Source organism: Manis pentadactyla, chromosome X, assembly GCF_030020395.1.
Source record: "Manis pentadactyla isolate mManPen7 chromosome X, mManPen7.hap1, whole genome shotgun sequence".
NCBI lineage: Eukaryota > Metazoa > Chordata > Mammalia > Pholidota > Manidae > Manis > Manis pentadactyla.
The window spans coordinates 3621505-3643081 of record NC_080038.1 but is presented as its reverse complement, the minus strand read 5'-3'; the positions used below and the strand labels follow the sequence as shown (position 1 = coordinate 3643081).

At 48.7% G+C, this 21577-nt stretch overlaps 1 protein-coding gene across 8 annotated transcripts in view; it reads right to left on the bottom strand.

The window, feature by feature from the left end:
* LOC118935932 (steryl-sulfatase) overlaps window positions 1–21577 on the bottom strand; it is a 461597-nt gene that overhangs the window by 342774 nt on the left and 97246 nt on the right. For 7 of the 8 annotated variants that reach the window (XM_036932583.2, XM_036932584.2, XM_057495301.1 and 4 more), the window contains 3 exons: window positions 21280–21417; window positions 6868–7027; window positions 162–283 (listed from right to left, as the gene is read on the bottom strand). In XM_036932583.2, the coding sequence (XP_036788478.2) occupies window positions 162–283; window positions 6868–7027; window positions 21280–21417 (420 nt within the window). Of the gene's footprint in view, window positions 1–161; window positions 284–6095; window positions 6542–6867; window positions 7028–21279; window positions 21418–21577 lie in introns of those variants that run through there. The other variant, XM_057495302.1, reaches the window with a different exon arrangement.

The following is a 21577-nucleotide window of genomic DNA, read 5'->3' as shown; positions in this document are numbered from 1 at the left end:
AAAGAATAGGGAGCACAGGTGGAGAAGGGACTCAAAGCCAAGCAGAGTCACACTTTGGGGCATCTCTTGCCTCTGCAGAGCAAAGCCCCCGTGCAATTTCATCTGCTCGCACAGCACGGTTGGCACAAAGCGCTAGACACAAGGGCGCATCTTTTACTCACTGTTGTGCGGGTGCCAACGCACGGCATTTAGGAACATGTTGCAGTAATGGAAGAGGAACTCGTGGTCCGAGCGTCGGCTTCTCCCTTGAAGCAGGGGCATCAGATCACGCCCATCGATGACCCTGTGGGAATAAACCAGGGAGGCATCAGCGGGTGAATGTCCACGTCACTCTTGGGCCGAAATGCCCTGACTTCTGAGCTGTCCTAACCCAGAGCACAGCAGAGCTACACAGTTGCAGGAAGTAACCGAGGCAGAGAGCGCTTGCTGACCCCTGTCGGGTGGCATGTGTGTCTCGGTGAGGCCACTTCTGCCTCGTTCTATCCTCCAGACAGAACCATACTTGGGACCGCGCTCCTTCCATGACGATGGGGTGGAGAATCGGAGGCCAGACGGTGTGGCTTATGCACGGGCACGTGGCCGGGAAGAGCCCGTATGTTGGGCCCCCAGCCGACTGGGCCATGCATGGGCTCAGCAGCTCTTTCCTGCTGTGTCTCCTAAACCCTATTTTCTGCCTTTCGCTTCAGCAGTGGGAAAGCTTTGGTTTCCACAACATCCAGGTCTATTGAAGATAAGAACACCTGACAGTTTGGGTTAAAAAAAATACATATACATAACACGAGAGCAACCTGGATTGGATAGACTTCCATAAAAATGAATTTCTCAATGAGAGTGAATTTATTGATAATAATAACAATGACATTAAGTTACCCCTGGGGTGGGTTGTTTCCAAATATAAATGTTTCTCCTCTCTGCTGGGGTATCTAACTACGCTGGGAACGTTCCAGACTGCCAACAACAGATAATATACAACTGGACACGAGCAAAAGAAGATTCTTTGGAGTTTAAAGACAGTGAAAAAGCCCAATGCTTTGTTCCGAGGTAAACATACATTAACAACCACTAGAGAAGGTGATGTCATTGATACCATGGGGGCCACTGCCATGGAAACAAAGGTTCCCTTTGAAAGAGACTGTTCACCTTGAGGACTTTTTCTTTGGTGAAAAATACTGCATCTCTGTCATCCCCTATTATAAGGGGAGACTGGAAGTCTGGCTTGGGTGTGCAATTTGGGTAAGGGTTCTTGAGAGGTCCTGCGCCCCTCGAGCTTTTTCTCCGGTTTATTTTGGTGTCCCGGAAGACCCCGCACTGTAATTATAGGCTTGTTGCCTAGCACTCCTGTGGCCTGCGCCCTAGTTCTTCATCACGCACTCCACCGAAGTCTACGGGCTGAAAATATTCTATTATCATCCGTTAAAACTAAGAACAAAAGCCAGACCTGGCTCACTTCCCAAGCCTGCTTTTCCTGTTGGCCGTGAGAGCACCCAGCAAGGCGGGGAGACAGCTCTATGCGGACGCTGTGTGTTCTCTGAAATGCTATTTTTCTATCCTGACACGGCAGCTGTGCCTTGTTCTTTTGCAGTTCCTTTCAAGAAAGGCTCCGTCCTTAATAATATGCGACACTGAAGAGCGCAGGGGAGAGGGGAGCAGGTGTGTGGGTGGGTGGGCGTACGACGCTGCCAGGGCAGAAGAGGGCCTGGGATTGAGGGAAGGATGGAGTCCTGTGCCCTCCAGCACCTTGACCCCACGTGCAGAGACAAAGGCCTTTCCGTGACCGCCTGGGGGAGAAGGAATCTCCGTTTCTCCACCACCATTCACCTCTGTTTCTTGAAGCCATGAGCCCACGATGGCTTTTGGTCATAAGCCAACAAAACTCAGTTCTTGGCTTCAGTACACAGGGCAGAACTGCTTCCTTAAGATGGGTAATTCACAACCAAACTGGGTCATGAGAATACAAACGGGGATTTAGTTTAAAAAATTAAAACTCCCCATCTCACCAATTCTTCAGTCTTAAAAGAAAAATCTTTTTATTTTCTTTTTTTAAGGAGGGAAGGCAAGGCTATTCTGCCAACTTCTTGTTCCTCAAATGCAGAGACCCATCTCCTTTTTTTTTTTTTTTTTTTACTTCTTACACCTAATGTGTTCCTTAGAGCAGGCAATAGATCAGGCTTCTATGAGAGCCACTACTTTAGAGAGCAGTAGAAATATGGCCTGTCGGAAGGAGCTTCTCTTCCACCATGAGAAATTGAAAATGACCCTATTGAGCTAAACATGTAAATGGTGTCTAAGATATCAAAACACTTGGGATTGTTTTCAACCCCATGTGCAAAGCCACCGTTTGCCATGGTGATAACCTTGACACCGCACATTTATTTCCCTTGGAGTTGCTGTCAAGGAAAAGTTTCCATAACATCACAATTTGCAGCGGTGGGGTGGAGGGAGCAATCCACTCTCAAAGCCACACCAAGAGTTGCTGCTTCCTATGGAAATCGTCCAACCGACCTTCTCTGCCAATGAATTTAAGTTTTCATACCAAGTTTGTATTGACAGCCACTGCTACAAATTCAGACGAGTTCTTTCACAGGGTCTGCTCCATGCTGGGGAAAATGTGTGTTTGTTTGAGATTGTTTTTCGTTTGGAAAATGGGATTATTCTCCATGGGTTCCTGACCCACAAGGAGAGTCACAATATTAATCATTGCTTTTCAAGGAGAGCTGTTTCTCAATTTCAGGTCAAATTAAATAGTGTCGGGGGCCACTCTCCTGTAATTGGAAAGAGCATGTTTGCAAATGTTCCCCAGGCTGCAGTAACCTTGCGTCCCATACACGTGTTGCTCTCTCTCTTAGCTCTGAGCCAGTGGACCACCTGCTTTTGCCTGGCCAAGTCTGGGAAGGATTTGGGGGTCCCAGGAGAAGGGAAAGATTTGGAGGAACACAGAGAGAAGGTCTGGGGTACTGACAAAGAGGTTAATTTGGGGGCATAATGATTGTTAGTGACCTGTGTGATATTCAAAATAAACTGATTTTTTTTTCAACATAGAAAATAATAGTATAGGAAGCAATTTTAGGAGCTAGTAGGTATATGTTCAATAAACTTAAGGGAATACCATGTAACCAGAGTTATTTTCATAATTAAAAATGTTTCCATTAACAGATATGAAATATTCTGCCCTGTGGAATATAAATCAAGATCAGTTTTAAGTGGCTGTATGTATATCAAGCAGTTCGTGTTTTATCTTGTGAACCACAAGTGAGCTAGAAATAGCTCCTGTTTTATTCCACTATCATACTGCACTGAAGAGGTCTGTACTTGCCCAGCTAGTAGCCATCAGCAAAAGCTACCGGGAGAACTAAGTCACTCCCCTTGTCTTCATGAGACAAAAGCAATATTGAGCATTAAAGTCATGATTTCTTTTCCTAACTTGTAAAAAATAAAATAAAAAACAAAGCAATCCAATTTAATTTTATTTTAATGACGGAAGAGGAGAATTAAGTATTTCACCTCTGAAATTTGATTCCCTTTCCTTCCCATCCAGCGGAATGGTCTACCGCCAGCATGTAGATGTTTTCCAAAGGTTTAACCAATTACCACACATCTTTATTACCAACATTAAGAGGCATGTTCATAGACTCACTGTGGTAATTTTCTGTCTGCTTGCAAAGATGAGACCGACAGAGAGGTTTTCCATTTTAATGAATGACTGCATTTAGGCATTGTACTCTTCTTTGCTTAAGTCTCTGTTGCCTAGGTTTCATATCACACAGAAATGGTTGCCCCCCCCCCCCCACCCGTGTATTTCCAGAATCAGCTTATTTGGAGCACAGGGGGATCTAGCTTTCTGAACATGCCTGGGGTGATGGAACTGCAAGTTCTTTACATAAACCATGCCACTGAATGCAAATGAATCACTCATGTAAGATGGGAAAATTCACTGCAGAGAGGACTCTCAGAGAAGCACACCGTGGAGTGGAATGATAGCTTCTTTTTCACCTAAGCAGAAAGCCTGCATTGATATCTCATCTCCCACCAAGCTCTGGTTGGTCAGGAAAGGCCCTAAGTAGACACAAAAATGATGCTGAAGAATTACAAGATTGTCCTTGAAGGCTTAGGGGTCTTCGGAAATGAAACACTTCTGTTCCTACAAAACATGCAGAAAGAAGTGAGGGCCCCTCGTGAAGTATTCCCCCGACAGCTTAGGTTCAACTTGCTGAATGAGTTTTGATTCTCTGGAGAGATGTAAATGCGATACTACTCAAGCAAGAAATGAGGAAAGCTCATTTCCAGAAATTATAGTGGGAAAAAGTGGAGGCTATTTAAAGAGTAGAGATCTGTGTATCAAATTTACAGATGGATATGAATAGGAGCACTGTGTCCAGGTGCTTTTATTGAAAAGTCTTTATGAGGCTCTCCTTTCTACCATACGCCATCAATGAGCAAAGATAAGGGGCAGAGCAGGGCTTCCCCACCTCAGACCTGTTAGTGTACTGGGCTGACTCACTCGGTCTTTGGGGGCTGTCTTGTGCCCCACAACGCTGTAGGGTGCTAGGCAGCATCTCTGGCCTCTAGCCACCAGATGCCAGGAGCAGTTAGAGCCAGGACTATCAAAAATGTCCAGATATTGATGGATGGCCCCTGGGGGAAGGGGAGAGGGTCACCCTGCTGACCATCCTTGCTTTACGCATTCAGCGTCTCCAGGGAACACGTTTTCTGGACCTGGTTGGCGACATGATTTAAAAGAGATACTGTGTGATCATTTTATCTCCACAAAGGAACTGGAAAGCAGATTCCTGCTTTCTTACCTGTGCTGGTTCTAGGAGGATAATAGCATTTTATAAGGCCTTGGGGCTGAACCCAGAGACAGTACCAGAGGGTTGGTTTCGGTAAACCAGAGTCCCTGAGAGCCATGAGAAGACCCTTCAGTATTGAGAAAGAATTCTGCTGATGACCATTGGCCCACATACAAGACATTGGGGTCTGCCTAAGAGGGAGCCCACTTCCTTCCTCCAGGGGCACGTACCAGCAAACCAGAGCAACCTCCAGCAGCCCCAGACCCGGGGGTGGGTAGGACGCAGCAGCGGCAAGATTTCCCTCTGCGTTTCTACCTTTGTCTCTGAACTGTTTCCTTCCCCAACTGGATGGAAACCCACTTAGAGCAGAACTGCGTTCATCTGAATATCATGAGCCCTGACAGAAAAATGCCATTAATGAAATTACCTGGACACTCTGTGCGAGCTACTTAACAAAATATTAAGTTTTCCAAGGGAAAGAGCCAGGGCCCAGGAGTAGATGTAACAGGGAGTGAGATTTTTGGCTTCATATAAGAAGAGACTTTCTGTCGGGTACGGCTGCCAAGTGTCTGTCTGTCGCTAGGGCAGAACAAGAATAAGTTGACTAGCGTAGATCTTAAAAGTCCCGTTCAACCCTCCGATGTTATGATTCTATGAGTCTGGATGAATGTTAAATGTGGAAGCAGACAGAACTCTCCCTAAGCATGAACAAAAATCGCAAACGCACAGGCATTTCCTCTGCGACACTTGGCATGCTCTGCAGACGTGGAAGGTCGGGGCTGCTACTGAACCTGTTGCCCAGACAAGGAATCGAGGCCCAGTCGGTTAAACCCTTAACCAGCTGTGAAGCCAGGCATTACAGGCTCGAGGCTGTCTGCTCTTACCCACAGAACCAGCTGCTGCCAAAGCAGGCGCCCACGCGGGTCCCCGAGACCCTCTCAGGAGGTCTGCACGGCCAACACCATTTTCACAGTAACACACACGGTTCCTGTCCTTTGCATAGCCATGCATTCCGGAGAGGACATGGGGCCTTTCCCAGTGGCTGCAGGGCAGGCGCTGGTCAGCAGAGCGAACGCGTGCTCGGGTGCCCAGTGTTTTACGTCTTTCTTCACGCTTAACTGCTCCTAGGGTCAATGTCAATATATACAACCCAATAAACGCCTCAGTCACGGAGGAGCACACAAAGGTCTTCAGACCATGAGGTGTGAGGATGGCTGAACTCGGTCATTCCGCCTTTCCCATTGCTGTGTGTGCGCGCGTGTGTGTGTGTGTGTGTGTGTGTGTGTGCGTGTGTGTGTGTGCACATGCACGTGTGTTTGGGGTAAGGGGTTCCCAAAGCAGAAGGTGGAAAACAGTAAGAAAAATAAGCAGCAAACCAAGTTTGGAAGCCAGGGAGGTAAGCGAATGTGTCCACGGGCTCAGCCCCTCCTAAGCTGTTGTTCCGTTTTCGCATTTCCCCCTTCATTCTTGCTGGCAGCTGATTTAAATGAGATTTGCAGCCCACCTTCACAGCACCGGCCTGGCCTGCCACCGAACTAATGCAAACAATTAATCAGTGCGCGTCAGTTAAATCTCCTCAGACTGGTAATAACACTCAAGAAGGAACGGTTGGCCATGTCACCGAAGTTGCGTTTAAATTTAAGAGAAAGAATTTCATTTGGAACTTGCAAAATGGAGAGCCGCTGGGGATGGGGCCCTTTCCTGGGGAACTAGGTGCCTTGCTTTCTGCTGCCGTGAATCGTTGCTGCCCGGGGCTGAAAGGGAAGGTATGGGGCTCACCTGGGGCGGGGGCTGGGGGGCGAGAGGCCTATGAGCAGCCCATGAAGGGCACAGAATGGGAGACAGGCTCTGCGGAAGGGCATCCATCCACGTGGTGCCTCAGGGTTTATTTCCTGCTGGGATAGCGGGACTGACAGGGCGCTTTCACATCTGCAGGCCTGCCAGGAAGTCCCATAACGGGACGTGGGTAACAAGTCCAGCCAGAGGGAGCAAGCTGGACTGGTTTTGCAACACGGGCAAAGCCAGAGCATGCCTGCATAATGCGAATGAGCCCACAGCAAGCACCCCGGCGTCACGGTACCTGTCCTCAGGTAGCGGCGATCCGGCAAGCTTGACCACCGTCGGAAACACATCCATGTTGCTCGTGGGTTCGTCGATCTCCAGCCCAGCCTGAAGCACTCCTGGCCATCGGAAGATGCCTGGAATCCGAATGCCTCCTTCCCAGTTATTTGCTTTTCCCCCTAAAATGCCAAAGGAGAGGGAACGGGGAGATGTATGTTTGCTCAATGCTCAGGTGGCCGCTCCCTTCAGTGCATCTCGTTGCTTGCTCAGTGTGGGTGGCCAGTTGGGGAGAAGCAAGCTCTAATTACATGGATTCAGTGAGAATGCAGGAGCAATTCAGTACAAGGGACGGTGAAAAGGGGACGTGGGACACGGTCACTGCTATGCCTGACACAGACCCAGCACGGCGCTGTGGTCCTGAGTGACGGCTCTGCGATCCTGGAGCCTCGAATCTCAGAGCAATAGAGGGCTCCAGGGAATGGCTCTGGGCTCAGGAAGTTCAAACGCCATTGCTACTTTTTACCAGGTATGGGAGCCCACATAATGATGCCCAAAAGCTCCATGTCCAAATCCCCCCAGTCTGGGGATATGGTAGCATGTATGGAAAAGGGATTATCCCGGGTTAGCCGAGGAGGTCCATTGTCATCGCCAAGGTGCTGGTAAGGGTGAGAGAGGGACACGAGAATCGGAACCAGAGAAGCAGGCCTTGTAGTGAAAGAGAGGAACTGGGAGATGCTAGGTAGCTGCTTTGCAGAGGGACAAAGGTGCCCTGAGCCCAGGATTGCAGGTGGCCTCCCGATACTGGAAAAGGACACGGGGTTTCCTGAAAACCCTCAGAAAGGAACACCTGGATTTTCGCCCAGATGGGCCCATTTTGCACATCTGAACTGGCTCCAGAAGCATTGCATCATCAACTGCATTGCTTCAGGCAGCAAATGCGTGATCTGTTAGAGCAGCCGCTGCAAACAAAACACCAGGTCTGTGCCCCCTGGGGGACTGAATCCACCATCCTGAGCCTTGTAGGACCACGTGTGGTGCGGGACTACAACATGGGATCATGAGCTCATGTGCAGAGCCTAGTGCCTGGAAGACAGGAAAAAAGACCCCAAATGGCCATTTTCGACATCCATCATTGCTCTTATTTGATCACCAGTATAGCTCTCGTTGGTTAGTTGGGGAGGCGAGCTTGGTACCTAGGAAGTGACTGAATATAACCAGATGGGGCAGGAAGGGGGGGATTGGCTGGGGCTGCAGTGGTGAGCTGACAAGTGGGTCAAAACGTCCATGGGCACGTCACGGAAGGTGCTCACCACAGCCTCCCACTGTGGGCCCTGAGGGCTGGAGATGGCAGTGTGGTGGCACAGGGCTCAGAGAGGCACGGCTGCACCATGCAGGCAGCACTGGGTGGCTGGAAAACCAGATGTGTCGATCCCCCAGGGTAATTCCCCCCGTGGCTCTATAACAAGGTACGCACACAGCTGCACACCACCGGAGTGATACACCCAGGAGCCGAGGCTGGGAGGGACAGAGCCGAAGTTCAGCGACTAGAAAAGGCATTTTCAAACCAATGGCTGATATGAGGAATTAAATGAAGGAAGCTGAGAACAGAACACTGGCTCATCACAGGGACATAATGCCCGGCCATAAACCCCACTTAAACGTAAAAGGTGAATCGCCCTAGATAGAGGTTTAAGGATCTTGAAGGGAATCCTCATGTCTTGATGCTGTTTCTCATGCGGGTAGACAGAACTGTGATGACTGTGGATGGGATTGTCGCTGAGGACCGCCCACCGAAATCCTTTTATGCCACACCCTAGATTTGGGAAGTTTAAGGAGTTCTCCATAGTTTCCTCAAGGTGTCAATAGCCGGGCGAGCTGTGGGAGCGACCTCAATGTGGGAATTACCGTCTGGTTGTCTCTGCGGCAGATGAAGCTCTCGCATGTGCACCTGCTTCTCCTAGGAGACCAAGCTCCCAGAGTGTCCACCCACTTCTTCCCCTAGCAGACTGAGCTCGCAGCATTTTCTCTTTGAATTTCAACACAACAAAATGGCTACAAACTATGAAAGAGCCGGTCTAATGAACTGGCTTCTGTACTGTACTCATCGCCCCATGGGTTAAAAAGAAACAGAATAAATCCACGGGAGGGACCCCAAAATACTAAGAGAATGGAAAGCACCCTTTGACAGTTTATCTTCCGGATGCAATGTGGCATGGCGGGTTTTTTGAAACAGAAAAAGGGCATTCATGGAGAATCCGTAGCTCAGTTCCTTGTGAGGCACCCAGGTTAATTTCTAGACAGATATAGACTCTGGGGATGCAGAAAGGTAAGACTGGAGGATGCTGAGGGAAGAGCAAATAGGAGTTCTCCTTACTCTTCTTGCAGTGCTTCTGTCAATCTAAACTGATTCCAAAGTAAAAGCTTTACTGAACATACAGATAACGACCTAGACCCAGATACAGGTAAGGATGGAGACGTGGAGATGCACACCTAGGTATCAAAGTGCACATTCCTGTAGCTACACATGTACATGCTCCCGCCTTAACTAAGAACCTGCCTTCCCAAGGTCGGAGTAGGGAGAATGGCGTGAATGACCTCACAGGCTTGTATGAGGACTGCTTCTAATGGCTCAGTTCCATCGACCGCGGCCCGGGTGACACACACCGTGGCATGCATGCATTTTGTATCTCACACCCTTGCACGTACACCATGGGGACACGCGTACCTCTCTGCACCTCACAGACACAACATCTGAGCTGTGCAGGCAATGCGCTGAAGGTTGCTCACCCGGCCGGCTGCAGAGTGCGATATGAACCCTGCCTCACCCGACACCAGAGCCTGAGGATCGAAGCAACTCCTCAAAACCACTTCATCTCTGTGGCAACACAATCGGAGCCGGCTTGTCTGGACGCTGCCTGACGAAGATCACAGGTAGGAGGATTTGGAAACTAAGAAAGACAAATCCAAACCTTACGCGTGAGAAGGACCGTGGCACTGAACGCCTTCCTCATCCTCCCGGGAGTTAACAAGCGCGTCGTCTTTCAGGTAGAAGGCAATGTCCAGGGACGGTTTACAGGGTCACCCGGTGAAGGGGAGGGGCGCCCCCCCCACTTGCTAGTCCGGGAGAGAGCAAGACAGAAGGTGGCTGTTAAAAACAGTACTTTCCCACATCTTGGCTACCGTGAAAAGCGCCACTATGACGTGGGGGTGCACGTATCTTGTCGAGATTATGATTTTCATTTCCTTTAGGTAAGTACACAAAACTGGGATTGCCTGATCTCATCGTTTTCTTTTTAATCTCTTGAGGAACCTCCAGCCTGTTTCCCACACTGGCCACAACAATTTACATTCCCAGCAACCCAGCATAGGAGGGGTGCCCTTTCTCCGCATCCTCGCCAGCACTCGCTACGTCTCGTCACAATAGCCAAGACAGAGAAACAACCTAAAGGTCCATCAGTGGGTGAGTGGGTAAAGAAAATGTGGCATATAATAATATATATACAAACATATATATTATTAATATATACATGTTATCATATAGTTATTACATAATACATATTACATGTTGTATATGTATTAGATACAGTGATATATATATATATATACATATATATTACTATATATCACCCTAGACTATTATTCAGACTTAAAAAAGAAGGAAATCCTGCCCTTTGCAACAACATGGGTGGCCCTGGAGGACATTAGGACAAGTGAAATAAGCCAGGCAGGAAGACAAGTTTGTGGAATCTAAAATAGGCAACTCAGAGAAGAAGAAAACAGAACGGTGGAGTCAGTGGTTGGGGCCGGGGGAAGAGGGCAGTTGTAGTCCAAGGGTACAAAGTTTCAGTCATGCGAGAAGAATAAATCTGGGGCTCGACTGTGCAGCAGGGCGAGTATCACCAGCAATACTGCAACGTACACCTGAGGTGGCCAAGAGGGTGCATCGGAAGCGCTTTCACCACAAAAGCAAAGGACAGGGTACCTATATGAGGTGATTGGTGTGTTACTTAGCTTGATCGTGGTTATCATTTCACAGTGGATATATGTATCCCAACATCATCTTGTACAGCTTATATATATATACATACAATTATTATTAGTTAATTATACATCAAGAAAGTTGAAAACAATGTAGCAATGGAAATACTTGTTTTTAGTAAATATGATTGCTATTTTCACCATAAGTAATCCAAATAGTCTTTCCATCTCTATTACCATTTATATAAATGCCTATCCATGTGCACACAGTGTGTTGTGAAAATGAACTGGATCGTCCTGTGGTGGACAACCACCCACAGGTCAGAGAGTGTCACAGAAATCCACAGAGGCAGCCAAGGTGTGTGCACACATCATGATCCAAGGTCAGGGATCTGTTCTGCTCTAGGGACTTTGCTGAGATCCCAGACCTCCAGGTGATGCAAGAAAAGTCAATGGAAGCTCAGTGCATCACCATTCTGCAAACAAAACTCCCGGAGAGACCCTGGTAACGTCATGCCTTGCCAGAGACTCAAGATCCTCAATAAAGCACCAAGCCACAGTGTCCCTGGTGGACACAGTTCCACGGGGGGTGCAGAGCAGGGCTGTCCCTCTGCCCAGGTGAGATGCTCAGAGCACCCGGAGGAGGGCGCAGGGGAGCCTGCTGTATCGCAGCCCCCACAGACCGCGTACCGACCCCCCGGCAGGTCAGCTCTGGCGGCAGCCTGTGGGTTCACCCCCAGCTGGTTTTCTGAAGACAAACTCTACTGGGGATATGCTCAGCCTGGAAAATCTGAACCCCCAGGAGTATCATCCTAAGGCTCACGGTTCTGAATTTATATTCAGAAACTCAGAAAACTGATCAACAAACAAAATCTCATGTAGTTTCCTAAAGCTGTAAGAGCAGTGTTTTCACAGCAGTGGCAAAACATACACACACACACACACACACACACACACACACACACACACACACACGTATATATTTAAAACTTTTAACAGATCCTAAACACATCCATGCACACTCTGCCTCTGGGAAAAACATTTGGGGTCATGGAATCACACGTGGCCAGGCATGTGTTGACAAGCAAATACCATTGCTTGTCAGATGGCATTTTAGCTGTAGCCTTCCTCTCCCTGCCATATTCCATCGAAAAGGACATGCACAGAATGTGTCCGTCAGGATTGAAGAGGCAGCACGCAGCTGTCCCAGGAACTGCTGTGATTGCCACAGAATGAAGGTCACAGGGACGCGACCACTGAACACCAAGCGTGGCTCAGTGTGACCAGGAATACTGGTGAAACAGTTTGCCCTGTTGTCGCAGGAACTACGCAAGCTCATTGCGGGTGTTAATCACTCATCCCTCACCATCTGTCCACGAGGCAGGTACCCCATTTCACACTTGACACAATGCTGGTGCAGGTTACACAGCAAGTATGTGACAGTGCAGGTGGGGATCTAGAATATGTGCTACTCGGAGCTGCGCTTTTCTGACAGACAGAGTCCCCGGGGAACACAAAGACCTGTGAATGAGGATTGCACACTGCAGAAACCCCACGCCTTCAAAGATAGCTCAGACCTACCCACACACAGTGACACTGGGAGCCCACAGGAAGCACAGGGGTGCCTCTCACCAGCCCTGGGTCAAAAGATGTTGAACTGGCTTGTGAAGGAGAAAAAAAAATGCTGAGCCAAGTAGAAGATGGCCTTGCAGGACAGACAAAAGACAAACAGGTTAAGGAATTGGCATTCTTCCTCTCTAGCTCTCTTTTTTTTTCTTTCTGAAAACGTACGTGCAGAGGAAAAAAAGCCGTGGTCCAAATTTACAATCTGGCCGGGTAATTGTCAAATCCACACTTTCCACATCTAGATGGCACTTGGACATGATGGGAAGTCACAGAGGGAGGACGGCTGTGAGTTACTGAACCTCTCCAGACAAGTGCAGAGAAAATTCTTCTACAATTTACTCTGAGACTCTTGTGAGGAGGAGCTGTTGCCGAGCCTCGTTTCTATTTTTATGCTTTTGAGACCTGCCACCCAGCAGGTCAAATCACTTTTAATGGCTGGAGCATATGTTACCCATCTGGATGCTTGATCCGGGCACGGACTTTTATGAAATATTCTATTTGTCATTTTCCCCCTGATCTGGGTAACACCCGTTCGCTGGATTGAGGCAAAACCGTAAGAAGGAACGTGAGGAGTATAGTCGGCACTAAATACTTTCTTGCCTAACATGCTACATTTAACATTTTTCTTGATTTATTTATTCCAGGGGCTGAACCCCACAAATTACAGATGCGAAATATGACAAAACCATTGGGTTCTATCAGCCTATATTATCAGGCAAAAGTAAAGAGCAACCTTCTGATGTCAGTACTCAAATGAGGGGGAAAGTATATTGAGAAATACCCTTAAAATTAATGCTCATGGTTGGAAAAGTGAAGGGTGGCTAGCAAGCAATACATCAATCAAACCACTAAACATCTGGGCCAGGGCTTGGCAAACGTTTTCTCTGAAGTGCCAAATAATAACTATTCTAGCTTTTGTGAGACTCTTTCCCAAACTACACTGCCGCATGTCCAAAGCAGCAGGGCTGGGGGACCAAACACAAGAGTGGCTGTGTTTCAATAAAACTTTATTGACAAAAATCACATGTCATGCTCCCACTGGCCCAAATGCCATCATTTGCAAATCCTTGCTCTAAGTGACTGAATTTAGATTTTGGGGGTCAGGTGGGTGCATCAATCCTGACCATGGCATTTATTACGCATGTGATGTTCATAAGGATATTTTCAGTGGGAAGGTCGGGGCAGGGGCCGTATGGATGGAAGGGTGGTGGAAGGTGGGACATTTCTCAAGTTCTTTGCGGACACTTATCTATGCAGGGAGGCAGGCTGCCAGAGAAAGACACTGTCACGGAAAAGATAGGAGCACGTTTAATTTTCTTGCGTAAACATCAACAGAGATAGTTAAGACAGGAGGATGACTGAGAATATCAGATTGCGGAGAAGATGGTGAGAAGTGAAATCGAAAGTGTAGCAAGAGGACTGACCTCGGAAAGGAGGAGGAACGTTCTCTATCCCGGGAAGGACCAGCAGAGCGGATGCTGGTAGATTGGAATGTACAAGGGCGGAAAGCATAAAGTGTTCCCAAACGAAGGCTTCGGCTTCCTCTCTGCAGAAGCAAGCAGAGTCATCTGCCAGAGGAGGCTGGGTGAGGACCACAGCGCATGTGGGACAATGAGGTGGCAACAGGCTTATCAGGAAGGGTTGACACCCCCGTGCTGCCGGTGGAATCTTGTCTTCTCTCTCGTTTTGCTCTCATTTCCCCACTAACTCTCTCCATGTCTCTGTCAGATCAGCATTGTTTCCAACACACCTTTTCAGTGAGAGCTCCTCAAATTCTGCTCTTTGACCCTCTTCTCCTTTAACACCAAATGATCTCATATACCTCCCTCCCCACATGCCAACAAAATACAGATCTCTGTCCACAAGTCCTCGTTCCTAAAGGGAACCTCTGTCCACCCAATCACACAAGCCAAAAACACGAGACATGTCTGATGTCTTCCATTCCCTCGAACCCAATATCCAATCAACTGCCAATACCGATCGATTTAACAGTGTGGCCATGCCCCTCCTTCCGTGTCCTCCCCAACTGAAACTGCTTATCCTTCAAAAGCAGTTTTTGTTGGTTTGTTTATGTATTCAGTCAAAAATGATTTTCTAGAACAGGTCAGGCACTGTTGTACATTCTGGGGATAGAAGTGTTGAGTAAAATGACACACCTGCCATTCCAGATCTGTCACTCTAGGGGAGACCACCTTTCACTGCCTAGGTTTACTCACACTTGGCATGCACTGGCTTCTACTCCTCAGTTTGATTCAACGATCCTCCATGGCATTCCTATGACAGCAATCCTATTATGCCCATGTTAAAGACAAGAGACCTGACACTTGGCATTCCTGAATCTCTCCTAATTTCCACTCCTGTACCCTCTCCTTACACAGGCTTTGGGTGATACTCTTCACCTCCAGTTTTAACTACTACTCCAAGCCAGTGACTCTAAATATTCATTCCCACGGGACACAGTCACTTGGATGTAGCTACCCCGTCAGCCACGCCACCTGATGCCCCTTGTTTACATTTTCATCTCTAGCAACGCCAAACTGCTTTTGGTTTACTGCGAGCACCTCACGCCTGCCTGCAGTGGACTCCCCACCTTTCCTCTCCTAGTCAACATTAAAAAATATCAGCCTGCAAAAGGTGAGCCTCCTGTGAGGCGCTCTGAATTCCCAGGTTGGGTGGAGCACCTCAAACTGTTCCTTCTCGAGAGCTCCCTTGCCAGTTCGTTATAAGGTGACGATTTCTTTAGATCTCCACTTCCACAATAAGCTGTGAGCCATGAGAAGTCAGGGTCCCTGTATTCTTTGCCCTTGCACCCTAGAGGCTGGCCCTATGCCTGGTATGCTGCATACAGTCAGTATGTGAATGCACAAATTTGACTGAATGACTGAGCTGATCAATGAACACAACACGTGATTGTCTTTCAAAGGTGCAAAGCTTCCAGGGTACCTCCTGGGCTCACACAAAACTCTGATCCCTGTGGGCCTGCTCTTGGGAAGCATATGAAAATGTCAAAAATCTAAAGACAGAACCTGAACACACCCTTCAGGTAAACTACCAGAGCCTCTTGCTGTTATTTTCTTCCCAATAAAAGTATCAATTGCTGTCTGGAACACGTGTCCTTGCATGAAGGAGGCAGATGCCAAATTCAGGGGCTGCCCGAAGGCACACATGAGTGACAGGGACACAAGCCAATCAACGGCCTTTGGCATATGCACAGCTGGGGGAGGAAAGATTCCAGATGGGGTATTATCTTCATGCTAGCAGCAGGAGATTCTGAAAGCATTTCTCTGCACGGGAAAGAAGCCTACATTCTTGAGCACTCAGGAGAGTCTGATTTCTGTCCCCCGTGCTTCTGCAGACACCATCTATAGACTTAATTTATCCATCCCGTTGATGTTTATTACTTGCCTTTAGGCAGAGTAAAAGGAAGGTGGGGGCACAGCCTTCCTCAGGGTGACCTTGACTTGGGAGAGGAACAGAAATGAAAGCCTGAGCAGGTCTTTTCTGAGACTACAGGAAATGTTCTGCTGTGAGAAAGAAGCAGTATGCTCCAAACGGCGTCACTCAGAAAACCTTAGGGAAGGGGCTCTGGTCCCAGATGGGGGAGCGGGGAGTGCATTTTAGGGAAATAGGTAGCATATCAGGAGCAGAAGGAAGAGAAATCTGGAAAGCGCTCACTGTTCCTCGAGCAGGTACTGGCTGAACACCTGCTGCCTGCTTGTTGCAGGCATGGGGATAGCATGGTAAGGCAGCCCAGGCCCCTGCTCCCGTGGGTCTCACATTATAACAAGAAAGCAGGCTACGAGCAAATATATTAATAAGCATGTTGAATAGATGTGCAAGGAATTAAAATAAGGTGGTGTGATGGTGGGAGGGGCGAGAACTTTTGACTCGGTCCAGGGAGATATTGTAGAGGCTGCATGGGATTGATGGATCACATCCAGTCCAAGATTGGGGGTGAACTTTCCAACAGAAGGAACTGCCAATGGAGAGGCCCTGGGGTGGGAACAAGAAGAGGGTGTTGGGGGACCTAAAAAGGCCAGAAAGAGGAGGATGAAGGGCACTCGGTCAAGGCGGGGCTGTGTCCATGCAAGGTGCAGACTCCACGTGTCCTCCGTGCACGGGGAAACTGCACGGGGAGTGTTTCCAGAGAGGAAGATGTGCCATGTGAAGGCAGAGGTAGGAGGAACATGTCTACAAGCCAAGGAACGCTGCGGATTACCAGAAGCTGGGAGAGGTAAGGACGGACCCTTCCCGAGCGCCTTCAGGGGGAGCACGGCCCTGCAGACCCCTTCTTCAGGATGTCAGGTCTGCAGAGGAACAGAACCACTTTCTCTTGTTGTGAAGCCACCCAATGTGCCGGACTTTGTCAGTCGCCCTGGGAAACTCCATATGGGACGTGGAGCATATGTTCATGAAAGCTCACCCATGTGCCTGGGTGCATCACGGGTTGTAGACATGGGAAAGAAGCAGAGAGACTTCCGGGACACCCCATGGGGGATGAGCCCGCAGAGACGTGATTGATGGGACTGAGAAAAGCGGGCCCATGCCAGGTATATTTAAGACATGAAGTTGACAGGACTTGCTGTTGGAATATGGGGCATAGGGCGGGTCAAAGAAAGGGGCTTTGTGGCAGCAGAGAACCCCAGTTTTGGGGCTGATTTACTGTGTGCAGAATAGTACTGCTCAGTGAGATTGCTTCAAGCGGGTGGTGGGGGACAGGTGGCATTGGGGAATAAGGTCTCTAATAAGGATCTGTTAACCAGGATGTACCCACCAAGCAGCCACACCCCATATTGTGGGGGCAACTGGATGCAGGTGTTCGGGCTCCCAAAGCAGGGCCGGGGGCTGGGTATGGGGTTACCAGCACTCCAGTGCCACTGGAAGTGGTGGGTTTGAATGGGACACTTAGGATCAGGGTGTACATAACAAAGGCAGGGGACCAGAGATCTGTGACCTTGAGGCGTAGGTCAGAAGGGGAGCCACTGGGGAAGGTGGAGGTGGTGTTTCTGTGGTTCACTTGCTTTCTCTCTGCGAGCAAAGCCTCCAGGGGCTTGAAGCTCTGACTCAGGCATCACGGGAAGCTGGGGGCCACCCGCCCCTTCCATAAGGGAACCGCTATCTGTAGGATGGTGGTCTGGAGCTCCTATACCACTGCCCTGACCTGGGGGGGGTGCATGTTCTCATGCTCCCCAACCCCTGCTCTGAACACAGCCCGTACCTGCCCAGGGCACAGTCGCACACACCGAGAGCCATAGCCCACGCTTCCTGGCCGTGCGTCAGGACGGCAAGGTCAGCATAAACCCTGTGTCCCTTTAAAGTGCTGGCTTTTCCCAGGCCCAAATTTGCAACGGGGATGCTTTTGATACTTCAACAGCCCTGATGGGATTTTTACACTGAACAGCTGTTAAGCAGTGACAGGTCAAAATGCAAACAGTATCAGATTTTTGTTGTTTATTTATGTATCTTGTTCTCGCTAAAAATACCAATAACTCAGTATGGGAACACAGACAAATTAGCCGCCTCAGTGGATATCAAGGACTCCTTACCTTTAAAACGGGGTTAAGGGATGACTATTTGGTAAACTAATTGTATCAGGTTGACACAATCGTTCAGAATGTGTGACAGCAGAAGGAAATGTATTTTTTAAATGCAGACTGGAACAGAGATCTCATATCCCTGGGGTTAAAAGGAATATCACCTGTTGAATTCTGTGGCAGGATGACTGAATCGTGGGCATTCTATCCAATCAGCGCACAGATCTCATGACCTAAAAAACAGATTTCACTGAGGACTTCGGTGGGACCCCTGAGCTCAGAGAGTAAAGATCTTTTTGATGGGTTCCCATTGGGAGGAGAAGTCATTATTGTCAATCAGAAAAGGACGCCTTCTGGTCAGGGAGTGTAAACGGCCTGATCCCTGTGTGTTTGCATAAACCACGAGAGTGCGTCTGAGGTCGCAGCTTTAGGAAACGGGATGTGTGGACATACAGAAGTCTGTGGTCATTCCCCACAGCTAGAGGGAAACCACGTCTTTCCTCCAGGGCCTTTTATCATAACAGTGTTTCACTGCAAACTTGACTTCAACTACATTTGACAAAGGGGTAATACGCTGCAGTATAGAAGCGGCTGCGATATTAACAGAGTCCTACACTGATGGCATGTCTAGCCCTCCAGGGAAAACAGCAACGCATTTCTAACATATCCAATTCATTCTTTAAAGATAAATCAGGGAGAAGCTACTGACATGCTGTTCAGAGGGTATGAGAACCCTGGTTTGCAGCCATAATATGGGACCCTTGACATTGTCCCCAACCCATATCGCTTCCATCTCCAGAATCAACCGTGAAAGCCAAATGCAAAGGCCACCCTCTCCTCTTGCACGAAATGCTTCCTTGGGTTCATCCACCTGCAGTCATCTGGCCCTGCCTCCTTGAACTGAAGCTCCATAGCTTTGTATATGTAACTTTCTTAAGAACCTATAGCTTTCTACCCACTTCTGTTACTATGATTTATGTACACGTCGGATCCACGGCAGCTAAGCTACTTGAGAATCTAACAGGCCTTCAACCCAGAATGAGCGAATAGGGGGAACCTGTGCGTGAAATGCGCTCTGTAACTCCATCTTTAGAGACACCATAATCTATAAAATAAAATAAAAACAACTCTCTCCACACAGGTGATGACCCCATGGAAATACGACGGAAACTTCAGCTTACTATATAGGCATACACGTTTTTATTTCTCACTGCTCTAAAATAAGACTGGAAACAGGAGGGCTTGCTGAGACAGTGCCAGTCTCCTAGGGTGAACCCTGCTCACATTAAACACATTGGTTCCTTTACCGAACCCACATGAAATATCCATCACGTGCTGGTGAGGTAACAGTGGGGTGCTAAGGAGGGGCACGGACATCCTATAAAGTTTGCAGACCAGTGCTGAACAGGAGGAATCCTTTCATTCCAGGGCCCAGGGGACTCAAGGTGCTCAGAATGTAAAAGGATTTGAGACATGCACACAAAGGTGTGAGCAGACATATAAGGTTCTGCAGGTGACAGCACCACTGTAACGATAACACACTGCCCTTTCTCCATCCCTGCCTCTGGCGCCCTGTGCTCTGGCATTATCCAGCTCTGCGGTTTGCAGAAGCAGCCATTGGCCTCTTCTTATTCCCAGCACTGTCAGGCAGGGGCGGTTGGGGATTGGCATACAGAGCTAGAAGGAGAACAGAGTGACCACCTCCTTTCCAGTCTTGCCTCCTCTGGAAATGTATCATGGGACCCTTGGCCAAGCGAGGCTTCCCCTTCTGTAGGCACTGCTAGCATCTCGTGCGGACAAAAGTGTAAACGCCCTTATTAAAGCATAAAGATCTCCCCACGCTTCCCACCACCACCCACTCAGGCACCCATCCACCCACCCAACCACCGGTTCATCACGACTTCCTTCCAGGCATGCACCACACTTTATATTTATTTTTGCCTCTGGCCTAGTGCCAGATACAGGGTCCAGTCATTATTTCTAAACCAATGAATGGATGAAAGCATTCCCTATATTATCCTTTCTTATCTTTGGAGGTAAACTCAGATTTCCTGAATCCCTGGAAATCTGTGAAACATCCTTGGGAAAGGATAACACAAAGCCAGAAGGCCCTTTATCACACGCATGTGTGTCTTTTGCCTCTTCTTGCCTTATTGAGGCAGCCGCCCAGCCCCATCAGGGGCACCACGCTTCACCTGTTTGCAAGGCCACTTCTGCTCACCTCTCCATGCTACATTCAATCCACACCCACTGCAGATTCCAGTGGGTGTCTTAACCCTTAGCCTGATACACCCTTTTGGGAATCTCACCTAAGTCTTTGTGAAATGGGTCACATTTTATAATAATTAGATGTGTCTGTCTTGTGTTCACAGAGTATGCCGTACCAGCAACGTGGTCCGTGGCTGGGTTTTACCAAACACGTAGTATCTAACATCCCAGTGACCCGCCAGATACATCCGATGGGCGGCTTAGCTGAGACTGTGTCAGGAATGCACATCAGCCCCAAAGCTCCCATAGACCGAGGCAGGCAGAGCAATGGCCTCACAAAGATGTCTACATCCCCTCATCCCAGAGCCTGAGTATAGGCCGCCAGGCCGGAAGGGAAACTGCAAATGCCACCAAGAGTCTGGGTTACCTGGGTGAGTCCATAAAATCGCAAGGCTCCTTAAGAGAGGGAGGCAAGGGTGAGGGCAAACGAAGCAGATGACGTTACCGAGGCAGAGGCAGAGGCAGGAGGGAGGTCTGGGCACACGGCGCTGCCGGCTTCAGAGATGGATGCGGAGGTCATGAGCCGAGGCACACAGGTGGCCTCCACAGGCCGGGGAAGGCGAGGAAAAGATTGCCCCCTATGGTCTGCAGAGGGACACAGTCCTTCCGCCACCTTGATTTCAGACCAGGGAGACCATCTCGGACGTCTGACCTCTAGAATTGCAAGTCACTACGCTGCGTTGTTATAAGCCAGGAAGTATGTGTTATTCTGTTCCAGTCACGATACTAATCTAATGCATGGGGGTAGAGGGCTACTTGTTTAAATCAGCTACACAATACAGGGCTGGCTGTCATCTGGACAAAAACACCTTCATTCTAATGTCTGCACGGGTGTCCTTTTAATGCCTCTAGGGACCCTAAAAGGAATGGCCACATTGACCCATGACACAGTGAAGCGCGGTGTCTGGAAATGTGGTAGACGCACAGCAATGAAGCTCTGAGTTTAAGGACAAGGTGGCAGACGGGGAAGGAGAGAGGCCAGAGCTTATCAGTCTCACCCTCCCCCACCTTCACAGATGTCTCACCTTTATAGATCCCATTACTTCCTCCGTGAACTTCCCCTTTGCTGTTCACCTCTTCCACGTGTGCTCCGTGGTCCGATGTGAAGTAGACGAGTGTATTATTAGTCAGTCTCAACTCGTCCAGAACATTCAAAATCTGTCCTGAAGTGGGAGAAAATGCTCAGTTTTAAAACAGTTCAATCTTTACATAAGAAAGGGGGATTATTTGCCTTCATCGACTTGTCCATTAATTTCCAAAAGTGCAAAGAAATGCTCTTGGGCACTGGAGCATTCCCATGCCAGTACCAAAGGGGGACGCATC